The following is a 22383-nucleotide window of genomic DNA, read 5'->3' on the forward strand; positions in this document are numbered from 1 at the left end:
GTCTTTAGTGAGAGTTGTCTGTTTGTATAAGTACGATCAGTAAATGAGGATATCCTGAAAAACTGCCCAACATCTTCAAGCATGCATTAATAAATCAAAGACATTTCCAAAATTCTTCGAGCGCCCAGAAAAACCTGAGAGATATGATCCCACGCCACGTCTCTCTCAGGGGGTCACCAAGCCGCACGCTATAATGAAACCCTGGGTGCTTTCTACACCAAGCCGACTCCACTGAACTGACAAGAAATGAATTTTAGCAAAGTTAGAGGCGTTCGCCTCTGCATCATTCTCAACACGTCGGGCGCTGGAAACATTAAGAAATAGACAAATCACTCAATTAAAATGTCTCGGAGAGGATTTCTGTTTGCTGTCACGTTTAAATCACGCACGCTTCATCCGGACTCTTATCTTCACTAATTCCATTAGAACGCGGGCGGGCTGGAGGAGAGCTCAATCTCAGAATTATTCCGTGTAGGCTAATTCACCTGTCGGCGGCCGGAATGAATGGAGGTAATTTGGCTCATTTGGGAGCAACGATGGAGATTAAGAGAGAGAGAGGGAGAGGGCGAGAGAGAGAGAAAGAGCGAGAGAGAGGGAGAGCGAGAGAGAGAGAGAAAGCGAGAGAGAGAGGGGACAGACGGCGTCCTTAAAGCAGATGATGAGCGTTAATATGAGGGAGAGATGGGGGGGTATAACTCTCTTTTAAACACAGTGAGATTAAGACGCACAACTGTAATTAACACAATGAGAGGAGTTTGTTGACGTTAACCAAAGCAGTAACCTCCGCCTGCAGTTCCTCCAGTGTCCACTTGAGGCTGGCTCCAAAGGCGAGTCAATCCCCATAGAGCTCCATGTTAAAACGTCCAACAAAGAGTTGCTTGTATTCTAACACAAAGGCCACAACTTTACAACAACGTTGAGTACTCGGATAAGGCAGAACACATAGAGACGGGTCGCTAGAAGAGCGTAAACATTGTTTTCCTCTGGTACAGCGTGCTGACTGGACGCTCTTCTCTGCTGCTGCACGACGAGTTACTCTAGCGTTTTTGGGTGCTTCACACCCATCCTGTCTCCATGACAACAGTCTGTTGAAATCAGCCGCTGTATGACCGACACAGCTCTGTTACTTTTTACTGCATGTTTTATATTTGAGACGGAGCGAGGAGGGTTCAGGATCAGGCTAACCATTATCATCCCTCCTCTGGTCTTTGACAGCGTACCTCTCTCCGATGTACCCGGCGGTGCACTGACACTGACCGCTGATATGGTCACACAGGCCATCGTTACGACACGTGCACTCCTCAGAGCAGTTAATGCCGAACGATCCGAAGGAACACGGCTGTGCACACACCGGACCCTGCAGACGACAAAAATCACAAAAAAAAAGAATTAATATAGAAACGATTTATCTGTATGGAAGTTACTGATACTTATTTTGTACTTGTAGAAATTTAAAAAAAAAAGTAAAAAAAAAAAAAGCAAAATGTCTCACAGCAGCTTTCAAAATGACTCATGAAGTTTTGCTCGAGATGATTTAACTCTGCAGGGTTTGAGGTTTTTGCAGTGTAGATGTCATTGGAGGAGGTTTTTACAGCTTAAAAGAATTGTATTTGGGTTAAAAGAAGAGCTCCCACTCAACAGATCTTACCACCCAGCCTGCAGGACAGGAGCACTCCCCGGTGACGTGATGACAGGTTCCTCCGTTCTGACAGGGACAGCGCTTCTCACACAGAGAGCCATGTTTACCCGGAGGACATGGCTCCTCGCAGCTGCAGTGGAAACACAGCAGAAGAAGAAGAAGAAGAAGAAGAAAACAAGAGTAATGTAGTTGTAGTCCTGCAGTTATTGACCGTATATGTGTGTATATGTATATATGTGAGTCTGTGTGAGCTGCTGACACATCGTCTTTAGAGGTGAGAGGCTGTCGGGCGTTAGTCTTTTTTAAAACGAGTACTTGTACTGTATAGAAGGCATTGTGTAACTCACAAGGCCCCCGTGTATCCGGGTGCACACAGGCACTCTCCGGTCTGGTGGTGACAGGTGGCGCCGTTGAGGCACTGACACTCCAGTAGGCAGTCCTTCCCGTAGAAGCTACGGTCACAGGGCTCCTCGCAGCGCCAGCCCTGGTACCCGTCTGTGCACACGCAGGCACCGGTGATTGGGTTACATTTGGCCCCGTTCCTGCACTGACACCGGTTACTGCAGTGAGGCCCCCAGAAGTCAGTCTCACAGCCTGCACAGAAGAAGAACATGGGATTTAAAACTGTGGATTTTCTTCGTTCAACACTATTTATACTGCCAGATGTCCAAACTGCACTGCTTTAACTTCATAAATCTCAGAAATTTGTGTTAAGTGTTAAGTCCCAGTCTCCATGAAAACTGACACATATAGATGAATTTCATGTTAGTGTGTTACACACTGATGGGAGAAGATGTGATACGTCCTCACACCGTCACTGATGAAAAGTTCTGATCTGCAGCTCTCATTAAGCAGAAAGACAACTCAGTAAACTTCATACAGAACGCCATTGTTTACCATCCCAGCTGCTCCAGGATCTCTTCATACCATCACATGACCTTACTTAAGGCAGGCAGAGCCGACCTTATTTATACAGTGATTTTATAACTTTAAACCCGCTTATACCAAAGTGCAAAAATAGTCACAGATTTAATCTGCTGATCAGAGAAGATTGTGATGCTGCAGCTGTAAGAGAAACCCCGTGACTGAGGTTGGATTTTACTATTTTTAAAGGAATTCCTTCATTTTCTTTGCCTTTAGTACGAGTCTTACATTACAAAGATTCCTTTGTAAAACATTAAACAACAAGATTCCAACCATCCATTTCTTTCTGCTTATCCGAGGTCGGGTCTCGTTGGCAGGCGAAATAAGTCAACCCAGACGTCTCCCTAGCAACATTTTCCAGCTCCTCCTGGGGGAATCTGAGTTGTCCCAAGGCCAAATGGGATGTATACCGTATTTTCCGCACTATAAGGTGCACCGGAGTATAAGCCGCAGCAGCTAAATTGAATGATGTGTACATATATAAGCCGCACTGGACTATAAGCCGCAGGTGTTTTAATGTTTAATTACCCTTATGTAAGGGTTCGTGCACAGAGGGGATTGTCGGGAAAGAGATGGCTTCCTTTGCACAAACTGTCTCGCTCTCGTAATGTCTGTCTGTCTTGCTCTCGTTCTGTCTCTCGTTCTGTCTCTCGTACCACTCTCGGTTCCACTTTTACTTTTGCGCGCTACCTGTCTCACTCTTTTCCGGCCTCCAGCTTTTCCTGCTGGAGCCCGCCGCTTAAAGGTGGGGGGGCGCGGACCGGTCATAGAGCCCATAGAGTTAAAGTTGGTGGACTGTAACCTGTAAAATCCATAGATTTAGGAGGTCCCCTAGTGGCCGTTAGCTGTAAAAATCCATAGATTAGCCGCACCGTTATATAAGCCACAGGGTCGAAAAATGGGAAAAAAAGGCGCGGTTTATAGTCCGAAAATTACGGTAATCCCTCCAGAGAGAACTGGGTATACCCCGGAGTCTCCTCCCAGTTGAAAGTGCCCGGAAAACCTTCAATGGGAGGCGTTCAGGAGTCATCCTGATCAGATGCCCGAACCACCTCTGGGAACTCTGGGGTCTACCCAGTGGTGGTTCTAGAGTAGATTGGGGCCCTAGACAAAAATCAATTGTGGAGCCCTCCAACCAACATTCAACAAGGCAACAAGAATGAGTGCTGTCAAATGGGGCCCCCAAAGAGAGGTTTCCTACCATCATTGCAAAATGTGAACATTTTCAGCAACTGCTTTTGTGGCCCTCTACTGGTCTGGGGCCGCAAGCAATTGCCTGCCTTGCCTGTTAACAAGCAGCATCTCTGCTTGTCAACAGGCCCCAAATCTCCTCCCAGTTGGACGTGCCTGGAAAAACTCCACAGGGAGGCGACCAGGAGGATCCTAATCAGATGCCCGAACCACATCAACTGGCTCTCTCTGATGTGGAGGAGTAGCGGTTCTACCCCGAGCTCCCCCCAAATGTCTGAGCTCCATAATCTCAAACGGTGAGCCCAGACACCCTCCAGAGGAAACTCTTTTCCGCTATTCGTATCCTCGATCTTATTCTTCCAGTCTCTACCCAAAGCTCATGACCACAGGTGAGGGTTTGAAAGAAGATCGACCGGTAAACCGAGAGCTTTGCCTTCAGGCTTGTTGAGGGAACAACAGAACTGTAGTTCATTAATCATGCTTGCTACGTATGAGGCAGAAGTATAGATAAAGGTGTCGTCTGCATAAAAAGATAATTTACTAAAATCAAGTCTAGCCTATACATTAACAGGCATAACAATTTTCTTCAGCCTTTCAGCCTCTTTTATCTGCGTTTAAGAATAATAAATCATTTCTGTGTGTCTTGTCTTCTCCTCTTTATCTGCTCTGAATTCAACAGACTCTCAGACGAGTCGCTGAAATAAATCAGAACTGGGAGACATTAGATGAGAAAAAATAGACAGAATACATATCATTATATTGTTGAGTACATCATCTAACAAAGAATAAATCAGAGCACTGTTATATCTGTTTGATGTATGCTCAAAGGAAGTGAAGCACCCAGAGTCTGACTGAACAAATGGGCTTCAGTTTAAGGGAAGAATCCAGGAATTGTTGGTGCGACAAGCTGGCGGTAGAGACTGGTGAAACAGGGAACTTTCCTCTGCAGACGTGGGTGGCTTTCACAGATATTATAGTGTTAAATGTTTCATCAGTTCTGGAGTGGACAGAGCTGTGAGCAGACGGAGCATATATCAGACTCTCACTTCCCTCCCTCTAAATCTTTCTCTAATTTACTCTTCTCTTTTCTCAGCATCCCTCAGTTCCTCCTGCATGCCCTCGCTCCCCTCCTCTCCTCTCTCGATGAGGGGGAACTCTCCTTATTCCTCTTAACTAGTGAGCCAGCATAGTCAAATCCTTTATCCTCCCGCAGCCTCAATTATTCAGCAGCAAAGAGTCCAAATCAAGTGACTAATGACTTTGATCAAGAGTAGCTTGCTGGCGCTAAGCAGAACTTTCTGCACTAAATTAAGAGCTGCCTGTACTTTGCAGAGAGAGAGAGAGCTAACTCTTTAAGGAATGTGTTTCCAGGTTTGTCCGTGGTGGAGAATAAAACCGGAGTTTGCCCGAGAGGTTTCGTTTGTTTTGTCAGAAGACAAAAAAAGCACTTTTAGACACACCTAGATTACAGCCTTTACATTCCCGTCCTGTTTCTGGCATCTTACCAAAAAACAAAGATAGTGAAAGTAGGGCTACATTTTCTTTTTATTACATTTTATTTCTTCTGCTAGCTTAGAGTTTATGTTTTTAACCAAATCTTGGTAACAAACTAATGACTACAATCATCTCATTGAAGTGCGCCCCCCTAACTATTGTTGTTTAATCCATCCCAGGGTTAGTGGTCGTTGTGGTGGTATAGCGTGTGTTTTTCGAAAAAGGTTCAAATGCCAGCAGATGACTTGAAATGAACTCTCTGTAGGAACACTTCCGCATGTTCCTCTAACACTAAAATGTGTCTCTAGTCCATCTACAAACCCCCCAATGATGAGAAAAGTCCATCCTCTCCGTGTTTTTCCTGCTCCACTTTTCAGAAAATGTGTGCTCAAACAGGCCGTTTGGAGATGTTCCCTTCATGACATCACAAAGGGCAGTAGCCCCTCCCCCAGGTGGGTGACACTCCCCCAGCTAGGTGTTTGTTCTGCCCTCTGAGTCTGCCTTCTCACCGTAAACAATAAGACATGGAGCGAGAAAGCCAGAGACACCCAAGCCCTTCCAGAGAGGGGGCGTGATCAGACACAGCTCATTTACATATTTAAAGGTACAGACACAGAAACAGCCTGTTCTGAGCAGGGCTGAAATAGAGGGGTTTATAGACGGGATCAAATACAGGATCAGAGTGGATTTAGAACAAGACACTTCACAGACATGTTTTAAGGAGCTCTGAGACTTATTTAAACTGGTTGAAGAGTAGGAGAATATGTGACCTTTAAATGTTTTTGTGTTTCATAAATGCAGTTTCATGTTTTTCCTTCAAAGTTTTTGTTCGATATGAAATGTTTTATGTATTTTTTTGTAACATATTTTTCTGATTGTGAAATATTTTGCCCTTTATTAAATATTGAGGCATTTTGTGAAATGTTTTCGTGTTCAGTAAAACGCTTTTGCAGTTAACTTTCAGGGTCGGCTTTCTTCATTTAAAAGTAAAACAAACATGAATCATCAGCTGCTGTATTTAAGGTATCAGCTCCACAATAAGAATCTTAAAAGTCAATAAAGGACTTTGTCTTAAAAACGCACACAGCCTGAACATTCTGAAATATTCATGTGGTTAACTTTTCTTTTTCTTAAAGCAGAAGCTAATTAAAAATCTGCAGATAACCCGCCTTCGCTGAGAGAGAAGGACATTTGACTTTACATCAAATAAAACACAAGAAACCAGACTCTCTACTAACTGTCCATCTTTTACAACTAGAGGCTATTATGAGCATGAGGACGTGCAGCCGACAGACATTAAGGAAACATGCTATGTTGAAGTGCTGGCTTCTCTGACAACAATGCAGCAGCCAGTATTTAGATTCTGATCCTGAATGCTCTGTATTTGTTTGGACCAGAGAAGGTAGGCGGTTTTAAGGCACCCCCACACGGCCGTTTTGGACGCCCCTCGGTTTGCCAGATATGCATGGGCGGTTCTAGGCAGGGGCCAACAGGGGCCAGTGCACCTTCAAGAAATTGTTAAAGTAACTGCTCATCAGTGCATTGGGCCAAAAGCTGAATGGAGCCAGTAAAAGATAAACATCCAAAGTAAAAGTAAAATGTCAACATCTTTATTTCTGATTCAATCAGCTGAAACATGAAGCACATTCAAGAGACGCACAAAAGCAGCTAATTCCATTTCCTCTAGTGTCTTCTCCGTCTGTCGTGAGTGGACGTCTGTGACTGCAGACCTTTGTTGTCGTTGATTTGTTTGCACAGTAACCGTGTGGTTCACCCCGAGTCTGTCTCGACCGTTGAAAGTTTGCAGCTCTGATCAATGAAAAGAAAAACTTTCAGATGCTAGCGAGCAGGAGCAGAAAATGAATGAAATGCTGATGAGTGACATCTACAGTGTCGAATATACTGACAGGTACCCCACTCTGAAAATACACAACTCTCCCTTTAATGTATATCACTCATGATGATACAGTTGGAGTATTTAATCTCCAGCAGGATGGCGCTCTGAGAGTCAGACTGAGGAGGATCGGAGTCACACAGCTGAAGATTTCCTGGATTATTTTGTGTTTTCACTCATTATGGTGTCTTTGAGTTGGTGTCGCAGAGATAGTTGAAGCTTTCTCTGAACTGAGAATTCATTTTGAATTAATTTCTTCTTCTGTTAAAGGAGCAATATGTAACTCTGAAACCTAGTTTTTAAAATGGGTACTGCAGTCCAAATTCTAAACATTGTATGTAGAGAGCTGTCTCCCCCTCCCCCCCTCCTCTCTAGAATCAATTCTCACTCAGGTCACCATGTGGTGGACACTGAAGCTTCAGTGTTTATCCAGCTCTGCATCAGTCTGTAAACCTTTCTGTGTTCTAACCTCTCTCCATTTTTCAAAAGCATCTCCAATATTGATCCTAGTTTGAGCACGTTTCTGCTCGTGGAGCTTATTAGAAACATGCAGAGGCCTTTTAGGTCGGGTACAATCACTTCTATCTGAACCACTTCTCTTGCCCGCTTCCATCACTGCAACACCTGTTGGTTTGACCTGATAACTGCTCTCATATCTGGCAAACCGAGGGGCGTCCAAAACGGCCGTGTGGGGGGTCTTAAAACCGCCTACCTTCTTTGGTCCAAACAAATCCAGAGCATTCAGGACCAGAATCTAAAGTTAGAAGGAGGACATACTGTCTGCTGCATTGTTGTCAGAGAAGCCAGCACTTCAACATAGCATGTTTCCTTAATGTCTGATCAGATAGTAAAGTCACTTTATCAGTTCCCTCACTACACATCTCACTGATTGGTCCTTTAAGTTCCCGTATGAATGTGTGTTTCCTTTCTTCCTAACACGTGTTACGAGGTACTCATACACGTACACTACAACACAAAGAAGCAGGAAATGATTTGTGAGTAAAAGGCCCCAAATCGTCTGAACTCATGGCGACTAAATGACTCGTTGAATAGATGAACGATCATAACGTCGCTCTGTATCCATCAGGGAGCTCAAACATGAGGAGAGGATCAATGCTGCTGAACGCCTTCTCAGCTGCACACACACTCACACACAAACACACACACATCCATACACACACAGGCACACATATACACACACACACAGTCACAGTCACACACACACACACACACACACACTATCTTTACTCATTCATGTATGATTCAGCGACGTCTTTGTCGAACACCTATGGAGCAGCAGGAGGAGGAATGTGTAGGGTGGCTGCTCCTATGTTCCCTGCCGGCTCTGACTCAATAATATCTATTATTAAACAACACTCTCTGATATTTATGACAAACAAATTGCTTTTGTTGCTTCCGTGAACACAAAGATGACGAGACGCTCTGCAGCTGAGGATAGAGCTGAACAGCAGCGTAAGCTCTTTGTGCACAGCGTTTTGTTGGGCTCATTATTTCCTGTTGGGGGTAAAATGTGTTTTATTTATAAGAAAACTTTATAAATGATTACTTTTAGGGCACAGAAAGTCAAAGTCGGACTGGAGTTTAAGTGAAATGTCCCCCAGGCTCATTGAGCTGAGTGTCCGTAAAGTACGCAGTCATGAAGCAGGAGAACACAGCTTTCATTTCTCCAGCTGCAGACGGCTTCTTCACCCAGCGATGCACCACTTTATTCAGGACCACGGCGCCCGCATGACTAAAAACTATTTTCATCAGCTCGCTGTCAGATAGCCGAACCCGCTCTCCTGATGAATGAGTAAACAATGCTTTATAAAAGCAGCAGTGGGGGCGAGTGGTTTCCTGTTGTAAGCCACTTTCACCTCCAAAATAAAAACTGATGAGAGTGTCTGATAAGAGGAGTCAGGACGGAGGAGGAGGGCGGCGCTGACTGTGTGTGACCTGCAGCTGAGTTTAAGGAACGAGAGGCAGACGAGATATCAAACACTTACTGTACTTTCTCGCCCTCGATTTAAAAACTAATCGCTGTCATTTCTAACAGACTCATTCCTTTGTCTGTCAGGCATCTGGAGGTAATGATTGATTGATTGATGTGAGGGCATGGACTTCCAGGTAAACGGCAGGCTGACAATGAATCCACAGCAGATGTCACAACTGCTAAAACGAAGACACCAAAATATGACGAGTCATGTCTCGCCCTCGTCTCAACCTGTACATGAAGAGAGACACACCCACGTCCTACCTGAGAGATGACACACCCTCACAGCTTCAGGTCTATGTTAAGTACGGTGAAGAGGTTTTCTTCTTCTTCTTCTGGAGTCGAGAGCGAGCTGAGTTATTAGCAGACCGCTGACCCAAATACAAACACACACACGCTCGTGTTTAATTCAAAGTTATTGATTTCCTTTTTTCAATTAATAATTGTAATTAGTGGCAGCATAGCTCAGGCTGTGTGGGCTGCGGGTCGATGAAAGGGGGTGGGGGGGTGGGGAGGGGCTCAGGAGGACGGAGCAGATGGATGACACAGTTTACCGCTCACAGGCCGGGAATAAAGCGTCGGTTTATTGTGACACTGACTGACTCGATGTGACCACGCATGTGTGTTTGTGTGTTTGTGTGTGCGTCGCTGTGATTGAGTTTTCACAGATTCCCTCTGTAATGAGGCCATTTTGGTGTCCAGATAATAAGCCGGGAGAGTCAACACGGCGTTAATCAATGTTACAAACGGTCATTTTAAGACCTCTGGGTAAACACATCAGGCCTGCAGTGATTTAAAACTCCTCGCACTCTTCCTCACTTTGCACTTTCACTTTTTTTTCCGGTGTCATTAGCCGTCGTCAGCAGCAGCTTTGCAAAGTGATGCATGAGATGTTTGATCGTTGGATGTGTGTGTGCGTCAGGCAGGCTTGATGTCCCGGGTGTTAATTGTGTTTTAATGGTCTCCTCTCATGCAGACTCTGGGCGTGAATGTGAGTTCAGGTCTAAGAACTCCTTGCCCCCCCGATGATGATGGACTCTCTTATCTTTATTACCAGAAAGGACGCAGAACATCAGCTGTAACCACAAGAATTTTGAGCTTAAAAACTTGATCTCTTTCTTTTTGGTAAAGATCCTGCACACACAGCAGCATCATTAATTTGGAGCGGGGAGCAGAGAATCGTTCTTCACTCTTGTTTTCGTCTCCACAAACTCCAAAAGGTAAACATCTGTAGCTCCGTCTGTCTGCTGTCAGTGTGAGGGAAGTTTAAAAAGTAATTCATATTTTTCATTTCAAGACTACAGATACCTGCAGCAGAGACAATGAGACGCAGAGCAGCAACATGACAGGTCGCAGAAGGTGAACAAAATAAGCTGAAAGAGATAAAAGTATCCGAGGTGAACTTCAGCGTTATGCTGTAACTCTCTGTGCTCTAACTCTGCGCTGTAAATACATAAATGTAAAGCATAGGTCAGGTGGTAAGATCAGGTAAGATGTTCGATTAGAGCAGCTTTAAAGTCTCTACTCCTTTAAAGGTCACATATTTACCATGTTTCTCTTGACACTAATATGTGTCTCTAGTCCATCTACAAACCCCCCAATGATGAGAAAAGTCCATCCTCTACGTCTTTCGCCTGCTCCACTTTTCAGAAAATATGTGCTCAAACAGGCCGTTTGGAGAGTTTCCCTTCATGACATCACAAAGAGCAGTAGCCCCTCCCCCAGGTGGGTGACACTCCCACAGCTAGGTGTTTGTTCTGCCCTCTGAGTCTGCCTTCTCACCGTAAACAATAGGACATGGAGCGAGAAAGACCGAGACACCCAAGCCCTTCCAGAGAGGGGGCGTGGTTAGACATAGCTCATTTACATATTTAAAGGTACAGACACAGAAACAGCCTGTTCTGAGCAGGGCTGAAATAGAGGGGTTCATAGGCATGATCAAATACAGGATCAGAGTGGATTTAGAACAAGAAACTTCACACACATGTTTTGAGGAGCTCTGAGACTTATTTAAACTGGTTGAAGAGGAGGAGAATATAAAAAAAAGATATTGGTTGATATAAAGCGGCTCTGTTGACACAACAAGCAGGTTTTTACTGAATTTACTCCTCGTCCTCCTGCTCGCTCCACACTGCTGATGTTAATGTGCGTGAACAGTAAAAGAACAACCGCTGGCATGCTTCACCTTCCTGCACTCTGTTTTGGTTTATTGTCCTCTTCAGCTGGAGGACGATCCTCCTTCAGGGATCAGTGAAGTGCTGAACCCTGAGGGTCCTCTGAGCCGCTCTCTCTCTCTCTCTCTCTGCCGGCTTTAAGGAATCAACAGAGCTACCTTCCTCTCTCACTGGAGGTCACAGCAGCTCCTCCTCTGCTCCTCGAGGCCACTTTAGAAAAAGGTCAAGATGGCTTGAAGTGCAAAATGACTGAAAGAGGAGAGGAAGAGTAAATGATGAGAGTGGGGAGGCCGAGATAGCGCTCTTCTTCTCCGCTTAAATGAAAAGTGGAGGACGGAGACAGGCGATGAATAATTCCCGGCCGTTCTCAAAGTCAAAGTGAAGTCAGCCGTGTGGGGAGCAGAGGGATCTATTCTGCCGGCCACTTCAGTTGAAAGGCGGCAGGACGATAAACAAGTTAGTCTGGGAATTAATCAGAGAGCGCAGAAAGAGAGAAAGAGAGAGAGGGCAGAGTCGTTATATTCTTTAATGGCGTGTCGCTCACGAGGTTCGGCCGGCGTGGGCTCACGTGGCATCAGAGGGAAAATGGGTAATGGAAAGGTTTCCGAGGTGAGGAGTCGCTCCATTTCTGCTCCGACTCTCCGACGGAAGATTGATGACGTCCAGTGGGAGAGAGAGAGAGAGAGAGAGAGAGAGAGAGAGAGAGAGAGAGAGAGAGGGAGAGGCGGACTCTGAGGGTCTGAAATCCGTTTTTCTGATGGAGTTTATTTTCTACAATTTCTTCACAGAGCAGCTGAAGCACAAACCAAACACACTTAGAAGAAGATACAATTACTCTGCTTTGATTTTTAAACGTCTATGAAGAGATCCAACATTGCATATTTTGATCATCATCGACGCCATGTATCAGGACATCTCCAAAAACGTTTCATAAAAAAGATTGGGGAGGCTCCGACGCGATCGGGAGCAGTAAAAGAATCGTAGTGACATCACTGACTTAAAAAGTATTTGGACAAAGAGTCAGTGCTGACAAGCCTCAAATCTGGCCACGCCCCCCGATTGTTGTACACAGTATGTGTGTGTGTGTGTGCTATGTTGAAGTGCTGGCTTCTCTGACAACAATGCAGCAGCCAGTATGTCCTCCTTCTAACTTTAGATTCTGGTCCTGAATGCTCTGGATTTGTTTGGACCAGAGAAGGTAGGCGCTTTTAAGGCGTCCCCACACGTCCGTTTTGGACGCCCCTCAGTTTGACAGATATGAGAGCAGTTATCAGGTCAACAGGTGTTGCAGCGATGGAAGCGGGCAAGAGAAGTGGTTCAGATAGAAGTGATTGTACCCGACCTAAAAAGCCTCTGCATGTTTCTAATAAGCTCCACGAGCAGAAACGTGCTCAAACTAGGATCAATATTGGAGATGCTTTTGAAAAATGGAGAGAGGTTAGAACACAGAAAGGTTTACAGACCGATGCAGAGCTGGATAAACACTGAAGCTTCAGTGTCCACCACATGGCAACCTGCGTGAGCATGGACTCTAGAGAGGAGGGGGGGCGAGGGGAGACGGCTCTCTACAATGTTTAGAATTTAGACTGCAGTACCCATTTTAAACGCTAGGGGTCAGAGTTACTTATTGCTCCTTTATTGAGATTCTTAACTTTGATATATTTTATGTTTTTTTTTTTAAAGATTATGTGCGAGTTGTTTTCCTCTCCATGCTCTCAAATCAAACCGGCGTCCTTGTGTCTCCCACCTCGGTGCATTCAGCTCCTCACAGGAGTGTGCTGCATATCTCAAACTAGTCTAGACTTCTTCAGGTATCATAAAGGTGATTTATACAAAAGCTTTTATAATCCGGTAAATAAAGAAGTAACTTTAAACATCCACGATAAAGTTATCCTCTCTGTCTTGAATACCTGACAGGTGGTCACATCAGATACTTTGACATTATTCCCTCCATTTTCTTCTAATCCGAGGCCAGACGGGATAATCCCTCCAGCGAGCTCTGGGTCTACCCCGTGGTCGCTCTCCTCCCAGTTGGACGCAGCCTGAAGACGTCCACTTTGACATTAAGTGAAGGAAAATGTTTGACTTTTGCACACAGACCGATTGATTGTAGACATTAATGAAGTGGCTTCATCAAACTTTACCGAGTCTGAACTGCGACTTTCAGCTGTACCAGAGATGAGATCAGAGCCGTGAGTATTTCTAATCATGCTCCTATGACTTATTAAAAGATTCACAGACAGAGACTTTCACACTCTTCATAATCTTTGGACACATTTAACCTTCTGCTGGACGAGGATTGATATTTCAATATGCAGCTACGAGTATTTGACTCTTTCTCCCGCTATAAACGTCTGAAAAATAATATCAAAAAGAAAAGACAAAAAGAAAAGCTCGCTGACATTTGAGCTTTTTTTTCTTTTTCAGCCGAAGCTGCTATCGTGTTTCTCGCTGTAATTTAACAAAGCTGAAGGATCGTTTCTCTTCCGCTCACGACTCGGCCCGTCCTGCGTCTGAATGTGAGCTGTGAGTGTGAAGAGCACAGCGGCCGAGCACAGCGCCCGTCAGGCAGTCGGCCGGTCCTCGGGGGCCGCGCTGAAGTGTGATTAAAAAGACTGTTGGTAAATTAATTTAGACCAAACGCACACAGGAGGCGTGCTGATGCTGCTGCGGACGCTAATTGGACTTTGCAGTGAAGCAGGTCGAGCGTGTGTGTGTGTGTGTGTGTGTGTGGCTGTGGTCAGGTCGAGCAGCACCCCTCAGGCTGTGAGTGTTATCACTCCAGACCTAAATGAAGTGGCAGGATAAACATTCAGAAGAGTGGCAGCCTCTGTAAACACACACACACACACACACACACACACACACACACACACACACACACACACACACACACACACACACACACACACACACACACACACACACACACACACAAACACTCTATTATGTGTCCCTTTAATTTGACCATGAACCCGTACAGATATGTGACCTGCTCTGGTCACACTAGGCGGTCGGTAAAGGTTTCCTCCTGAGCAGCTCCTTAAAGTCGGTTGTCAGCGGCGTTAGCGTCACTGAAGAAGGCCGTAACAGTTCTACTTCCTGTCTGCACCCACCGTTTGCGTTCCCTCTTTTAAATACGGCCCCATATATCGACATTTCCACTGCGGGCGGCTGAGTATGAACGCTAGCAGTGTGTGCTAAACGCAGCATGTTCACTGGCAGGTATTGAAGGGAAAGGAAGCTGTAACTCTCCTGGAGCTCTTTGGAAAACGCCGACTTCCTGTTCAGTATGACAGATCGCCTATCTGCCGTTACGTGATAAGCTAGGCTAGCTCAGCGACAGCCACTCGATCATCAGGCTGTAGCTCAGCCTCAGACGCCTAAATCAGAGTCAGTTGATTAGGTCAGCTCCGCCGCTTTAAGGAGAGAACGTCTGGAGCACAAGCTAAGCTACATCGCTGCAGACGGGGTCGTTTGCTCCACGTGATTTTGCTAATATTAAGAAAAACAGAAGCTACCGAGGGGTTGTCGGGACTTCCAGGCGTGCAGGGGTTCTCTGGCAATACAGAAACACACATCACCACAGATCTACTAAGAAACACAACATCCTGCAGACTCACAGTTCATATTAAAGCGGGTCACGGGACGGTTACACTTCTGTTTCAACATGGCAGGTGCTGCACTTCAAGGACGATGAAATAATCTGCAAAATCTTCAATTTACACGACGTGTTTGCAGTGACAGAATCTCTCACGCTTTCACTTTACATCTGTGATGCTGCATTTACAGTTTTTCATTACTTTTGGGAAATGCACGAACACAAACACATCATTACTGAACGATGCTCGTCACCCGCGCATCCTAAAGACGCCTCTGTTCCCCCCAAAGAGCCTGTGTGTGAGCCTCAAGTCCGGCCCACACATAGCTACAAATAATGATGGATTCAAACGGTTCTGTAGTGTGTGATGTGCTGTACAGATTCATTCATAAACCACCCAAAAACAACAAAATAAACACCAATAATCACGAATCCAGACGGATCTCTGCACCGCCGTCAAGAGTGCTCCGACTCCAACGAGCTTAAAGTAACAACAGGTGCTGTTCTCCCTGACACACACACACACACACACACACACACACACACACACACACACACACACACACACCTACACACATACACACACACCTCCTCTGTGTATCCCTCGATCTCCATCAGTAAATCTCTCTCACTGCTCCTCTACACACACACTTCCTGTAGAGCTGCACTCAACGACTCTGATCTCCGTCTGTTGGGTAACCACACACACACACACACACACACACACACACACACACACACACACACACACACACACACACACACACACACACACACACACACACACACACACACACACACACACACACACACACACTGTCATAAAAGGCTAATATTCTCCTGAATGGGGTTCAGAGTCGGATGAAGCTCAGAGGACGGGCCCGTTAATGTCCGCTGACCCCCCCACGTTCACCTCCTCAAACTCGGGCAGCTGGTATTAGCGGCTAATGAACTCCACGCTAATGAGGAGCGGAGGGAGTTCAGAGAGGAGGACTGAAGGAGGAGCACAGCTGAGAGAGACACGCTGCAGGGAGGAAGCGCTGCAGGCACACGATCAGAGAAGAAGAGATGACGACAGACTGAATGTTTCTCACTCTGGATGTAAGTGTGAAAACGATCACTATGCCGTTTGATAAAACACAACCAATCACAGAACAACAACACATTCCTGTGCCACTGTCTGGAATAAAAGGAAGGTCATAGACATTTACAAACAATTTACAAACCATAAGTCATAAATATTGTTTCGATGTTCAAATTCTTCAATTTTTAAGGCAGGGTTGGTCATTTCCTCCAGATCCTCTTTTTAAGATTTTGGTTGAAATTGTCTTTAGGTCCTGACAGAAATTAATAACTCATGTTCTCTGAAAAAGGAAAGAAGAAAATCCGTCATCTGTAGCAGCTGTAAAAATGTAAAAACTTTGACCAATGTCGGCTACGAGGTACCAATCTGATGAACCAATCAGGCCTCCTTGTCTCCCTGCTCGCTCTCTCGCAGACGGAGCACTGAGGGAATGCTACTTTCAAAATCATGCTAGTTTTCAAAAATTACCAACCCTGCCTTTAAGTACTTAGAAAGTTGCATGCACACTCTTGCACGCTGTCTCACGTGCAAAATCACATTTACTGGCACGTACGTCCACTTCAAGTTCGACCGTGTGCACGAGTATTTGATTGGAAAAAAAAAATCCAAACTGAAAGCATGACCACAACAAGCATGTTGAAAACATGCAGAATAGTTGATTTGTACTTAAGTCCCGCCTCTGATTAGACAAATAGATTTTGGAGTGGCCAATTAGATTTCAAGTGAGGCCCAAGCTGAGACGCCCCCTGCTGGACAGTAGAAACAATGCAGGTTAGAGGCAGTATGCTTCCCTTTAAAAAAACAAAATGCTTCATCCACTTCTGAGGTTTTTAATCAGAGTTCAGGTCTATTAAAACGACGTCCTGCGGACTCTGACGTATCCGCCACTGAGGACCTTGAGTTTGTGCCTTTATTTAAACACACTGAAGAAGTGTGGATGAGTGAGCCCTGCCGAGTAATTGTAACACAAGTAATCTTCATGGAAGGCCGACCTGCATGCTGGGGGCTCTCTGGGCGCTTTGTCTGCTATTGAGTGTGTCGCAGCCTATCGGCTCGTACAGGGAGCTTAAGTTCCTCCTCTCCTGCGTTGAATTACCTCCAGGCCGCCTCAGCTTTGTTCCCTCTCGTCTCCCAACGGAGGGACGACCTTCCCGTCCCATTCAAGACTGCAGAGTCACTGCCTGTGGACCCCATGGGGATTGAAAACTCGCCTCTTCAGGAAACATGTCACGTCCGTCTCTGCACTCCCGTCCTTAAATCACACCTCTGTCTCCTTGTTTCTGTCTTTTAACCCCACACGCCATGACACTCAGTTCCCCTCTAAATCACCGGCTACTCCTGAAGTGCGTCCACAAAGACGGAGAGTAGTGAGACAATATGTTTCCCAAAGTAAAAGGTTCTGATGTGGATATTTAAGGTGTGTTTAGAACAAAGGGATTTGGAGTCTTTGCGCCTCTGTGACGATACAAACTTTAAGACAGGAGATGGAAATGATTCGAGCGAGCAAAATTCCCGCCTTTCTCACCTGTGAGTTTAAGAAAAGAGTAGATTTAGATTTCTCAAAAACTAACATTTTAAAGTTTTCTCCTCTTGAGGACGGACCTGACCTGAAAGTTTGACTTCATACGTTTTCACAAATCCGCATCTTGAAGTTGCTATTTCTGCACAGTTTCAATCAGTCAAACTCTAAAATCTGATTATTATTCATGTTCAAACTCAGGATGTAGAGACCATAGAATTGATTGATAGCAATTTTCCCGCTGATATTCCTTTAGAGCTGTTGGGGTAAGTCTGGAGTCTTTAAGTGTCCTTCAATGACTCAGCGGACTGATCCTTCAATATCTGTGTAAAAAAGTCTGCTGGGGTTTATTGATGAAGTCTTCATAGCTGTGAACACACTAAAGCTAAACACGTGCAAGAGCCCTCCAGGACGATGTGCAGCGTGTGTGTGTGTGTGTCTGTGTGTGTGTCTGTGTGTGTGTTTCTGAGGCTAATTACACTCTGCAGTAATTGTTACCTCTCGCCTTCTTGTTTCACAGTCGTTGAACACCTGAGCTGCGTGTTTAAAGGATCAGCGTGCAGGTCAGAGACACTCCCCCGTGTGACACAAAAAAAACAAGAAAACAGAATCAAATGGATTCTTGTTTTGTGTGATGCTTCAGCTCGTCGTGCTAACACATCCTCAGATTCAGATTTAAAAACATTCTTTGGAGGAAAAAGGCGGCGAGGACGGAGTCTGTGTCTGCAACCAGCGCGTCTCTTTCCAGGCTGTCATCAGGATCTCTTCAGGACTCTGATCTTTGTTTTCCTGCCTGCATCAGCTGTGATCTCAAACATGGAGACGCAGGAATAAAGTGTCTTCATTACTCCCCAATAACCAGAGAGGTGCAAATATAACTCAAAGTATGAAAGTGTGTCATGATGACTAAACTAAAAAAAAGGAGAAGGTGTAGCGTAGAGTGTGTGTGTCTGAGAGCGAGGGCACAAAACAAGCTCACAAACACAAATCAAAGCCGGCACCGAGGCAGAGCTGCTCAGAAATGGATCTGTATGGATTGAGTACAGTGGAGCTGGAGAGAGGCACGGCGAGATAAGCTGAGAGAGAAAAGAGAAGAACAGGCGGCATTATGTCGCTGCACACCTTGACAGGCTCCTCCAACAGGAAGCCAGAGAGAGAGAAAGAGACTCTGAGAGCACTTCTTCTGCAGCTCAGAGAGGGAGATCCATCACTGAAGGCCGCTCTGTAAGGAGTGTGTGTCCAGAATGCAGTTTGTGAACCACTTTCCCTGTGTGTGTGTGTGTGTGTGTGTGTGTGTGTGTGTGTGTGTGTGTGTGTGTGTGTGTGAGACCAGCTCTGATAATTGCGCAGGCTAAGTAAGCGAGCGCCCATGCTGACAGCCGCTATAGTCTCAGCAATCCACTTCACACATTTTTATAGAAAGCTTCAAAATAACACTCAGTACGCACAAGAGGTCGAAGTGAGATTAGGTTTGGTGCACTTTGCCGCTCACACAAGGTCGTAACACACGCTTAAAGGGAAACTTCAGCCATTTGCATGAAGCTTTGTATCATTAGAAACCTGGTAGTATTTTTGAATGGTTGTGCATTCTGCCCTCATTTTCCCCTGAGACGGGAAATCTTTGTATTTCTTGTCTGCAAAAGGAGCCTCACTGTTTGTCTATGGACACAGACATAGAGTCTGTTTTCTGACAGGAATTTACAAGAGGCCAATTCCTTCTGGAAGAAATCTGGGAATCAGTTGAGGAAACGGTCGTATGTGTTGTAGTAAATGTCTGTAAATAGAGGACCGGGACCCTAGCTTCAGTGGGAGTGGATTGCGGTGCTGGGCATTCTGGGATTTGGTGTCTTTCAGCCAGATGAACCAAAAAGACACTTTCTGCCTTTTCTCAGCTAAGAAGGCACCAACTTCAAAATGTATTTCACATTTCTACAACATATATGACCCAATGTCAGATTCATGTTTCAACGGGTGAAGTATCCCTTTAATCCTGCATCAAATCTAGCTCTACATTCTTGTATGTTGGTGTGTCTGCTTAGCTCTGCAACACTCCACCTGCTCCCGCCACATCCTCTGCTTGTTTAAGTTCAGGAAACCATGGCAACTGAAGCCGAGTGTATTATGTTGGAGGTGATTAATATCGAGCGGCGGTTGATTTTACTGCAATTATTGAAAAAGAGATCGGAGGAGATGTACGGACGCTGAATGCAGAAAACACGATGCTAGCCAGCGGACCAATCACGTATATCGCTGTCTGGGATGTTTCGATGCAGAGTTACATTTTTGAGGAGGTGCATGCGTAGGTACGGTGCTACAGCGTATGTGACATCATAGATTGGACGCGGAAGTATAAATCACACATGGTGCATTAATCTAGCGAGCTCGGTGTCAGACCTACAGCCTACTGCTTCCTGAAGATCTCACAAACATGCAAAAGTCTGTCCAATAATTCATCTAGTCCGGCTTCTCGCTCTCTCTCTCTCTCTCTCTCTCTCTCTCTCTCTTTCTCTCTCTCTCCTCTCCTCTCTCTCTCTCTCTCTCTCTCTCTCTCTCTCTCTCTCTCTCTCTCTCTCCCTCTCTCTCTCTCTTTCTCTCTCTCCCTCTCTCTCTCTCTTTCTCTCCCTCTCTCTCTGTCTCTTTCTCTCTGTCTCTCTCTCTCTCTCTCAGTTGTTGTATCAAACAGTACAGAGACGGGCTAACTGGCTGCTTTGTAGCTGAAGGCTGCTGTGTGAACTAGCACCGTAAAGACGTACGCACTTCTCACCAGACGACCTCGACCCGCTGACAAAGTCACATAGCGCTGAAAACAGGCGAGCGGGGACATGAGAGAGACGCCATTCTCCCTGTTGGAGGTTATTGTCCTATTAGATCGACTGTTTGAAGGAGGAGGAGTTACAGATTGTGTTGTAATGTTTTATGTAAAAACAACTTTTAGACTCTAATCAAAGATTTCCCTGAAGCCAGTAAATCTTGTTTCTGAGCCGCAGACTCCTCTTCAAACATTAAAATAGGATCCCGTGGTAAAAACATGGAACTTAAACGTGTGTACAGAAAGTACTCAAACGTGCTCCGTGCGTACACATGTACTCGTTAAAAAAGTTTGTCTGTGTCTGAGGGTCAAAGTTCATCCATAAAAGAGACCCAAACAACCAAAGTATTCTTTGAAGTCTTCCTGGTATCTCGTCAGTAAAAGGTTTTCTTAATGTAATGTGCTCGGGCTTTGTTCGTTTCCATGGCAACAAATGGAGACGGGTTGCCGGATTCATCACCAATGGTTCGAGGGAAACGCGGGGCTGGAGATTAAGGACGGAGTTTACACACACGAAATGATGCGTCTGCTATTACAACTCGTCTCTTTTTGGCTTCAGTTCTTCTGAGTGAAACAAACTTTCCAGTAAAAGTTTGAGAGAACGTCACGACTCGGTCACCTCTGCAGAAATGAAGTCTTCCAGCTCAGCTCTAATCACTGTTAATCACTTATTCAATTAATATGTCGCCTACGTCGAGGCCTGCATGTCTCCTTTAAGGATCTGTACCGTCTTTAAGTGCATTCTTCTCTCCCTTCATCTCCTCCTGATAATCTCTCCCACCATAATCACCATCTTCACATGATAATTACTTTGTCTTCATTTGTACTTATCTACTACTTATTCTCCTAAGTTATGAGTCCTCTGCCGACGTCAGCTCTACCGCCCTTGTCCGTCTCATCCTCTCGCTGCTTCACTTCCTTTCAGTCAGAGCTATTTATAAAACTGGCAAAGCAACAAAGTTCTTCCCCTGGACTTGGAGTTTGGGAGTTTGGAGGCTGCTGAGGCTCAAACATCGACTCTCAGCTAATCTGGTTAGCTTCAGAGGAAGACACCGCAGAGGACAATCCTGTGTTCTCCGTCTCTTCTCCTCTCAGTGTCCTCTCTGAAGTCCTCTCACACACCTGAACTTAGACATCACCCCACTACAATGTAAATCCAGACAGTGTAAATACCATAAGATAGGCTGCGTCCTGTACAGTGGGCTGCATGCAACTTGAAAACTCCCCCTTGTTCTTTGTGCTTTGCATGCATCCTCTTCACTGCATAAACAATCTGAGATACATGACAATGGGGATCAGACTGGAGCCACTTCCCCCCATCTTTTCTCCAACATGAGGTCATAAAGGAGCATTTAAATCAAGCGGTGGTATACTGTTCAGTAGATAAAACTTAAGGAGTGCTGGTTTGATTGAAAGTCTGGGACCCGTAGTAAAGTGAATTTGTGGTTAAAGACGAGTAAGTCTCACACAGGCACTTTTGGGGGCAGCTATAGGACAGCATAGGGGTCTTTGATGCCAATACGGTCAGGTGACCCAGATGTGCAGTCATATGCAGCCACGCTGAGTTGCAAGTATGAATTAGCTTTTTCATCCTTGAGATTTGACTTGTGATTGTGGCCCAGAGGTTAAAGGTCAGGGACTGAATTAGCTGAGGTGACACCTAGTAGACAGCTAGCAGCTCCCACCTGTCACTCAAAGAGGCCCCGCCCCCACATCCCTTTAAGCCTTAATATAATGTAAACAAGTGAGTTGTATAAACATTCACCCCCATATAGTTGAAAAGAGAAATGAGCTCTAGAGACCCAAACTGTTTTTGTACCAGACTGTAAACATGTTTATTTTAACATTGGGCTCTATGGGGACTGACTCACTGCAGGAGACAGACTCTAGTGGACACTGGAGGAACTGCAGCTGTAAAGTTGGACATTTTAACATGGGGCTCTATGGGGACTGACTCACTGCAGGAGACAGACTCTAGTGGACACTGGAGGAACTGCAGCTGTAAAGTTGGACATTTTAACATGGGGCTCTATGGGGACTGACTCACTGCAGGAGACAGAC

At 45.4% G+C, this 22383-nt stretch overlaps 1 protein-coding gene across 2 annotated transcripts in view; it reads right to left on the reverse strand.

Annotated features, from left to right (window-relative positions):
• Positions 1-22383, reverse strand: part of LOC110001412 (multiple epidermal growth factor-like domains protein 11) — a 115934-nt gene that overhangs the window by 37326 nt on the left and 56225 nt on the right. For both annotated transcript variants that reach the window (XM_065952554.1, XM_065952555.1), the window contains exons 7-9: positions 1987-2233; positions 1649-1769; positions 1221-1357 (exon numbers count right to left, since the gene is read on the reverse strand). In XM_065952554.1, the coding sequence (XP_065808626.1) occupies positions 1221-1357; positions 1649-1769; positions 1987-2233 (505 nt within the window). The remainder of the gene's footprint in view (positions 1-1220; positions 1358-1648; positions 1770-1986; positions 2234-22383) is intronic.

Source organism: Labrus bergylta, chromosome 3 (assembly GCF_963930695.1).
Source record: "Labrus bergylta chromosome 3, fLabBer1.1, whole genome shotgun sequence".
Lineage (NCBI taxonomy): Eukaryota > Metazoa > Chordata > Actinopteri > Labriformes > Labridae > Labrus > Labrus bergylta.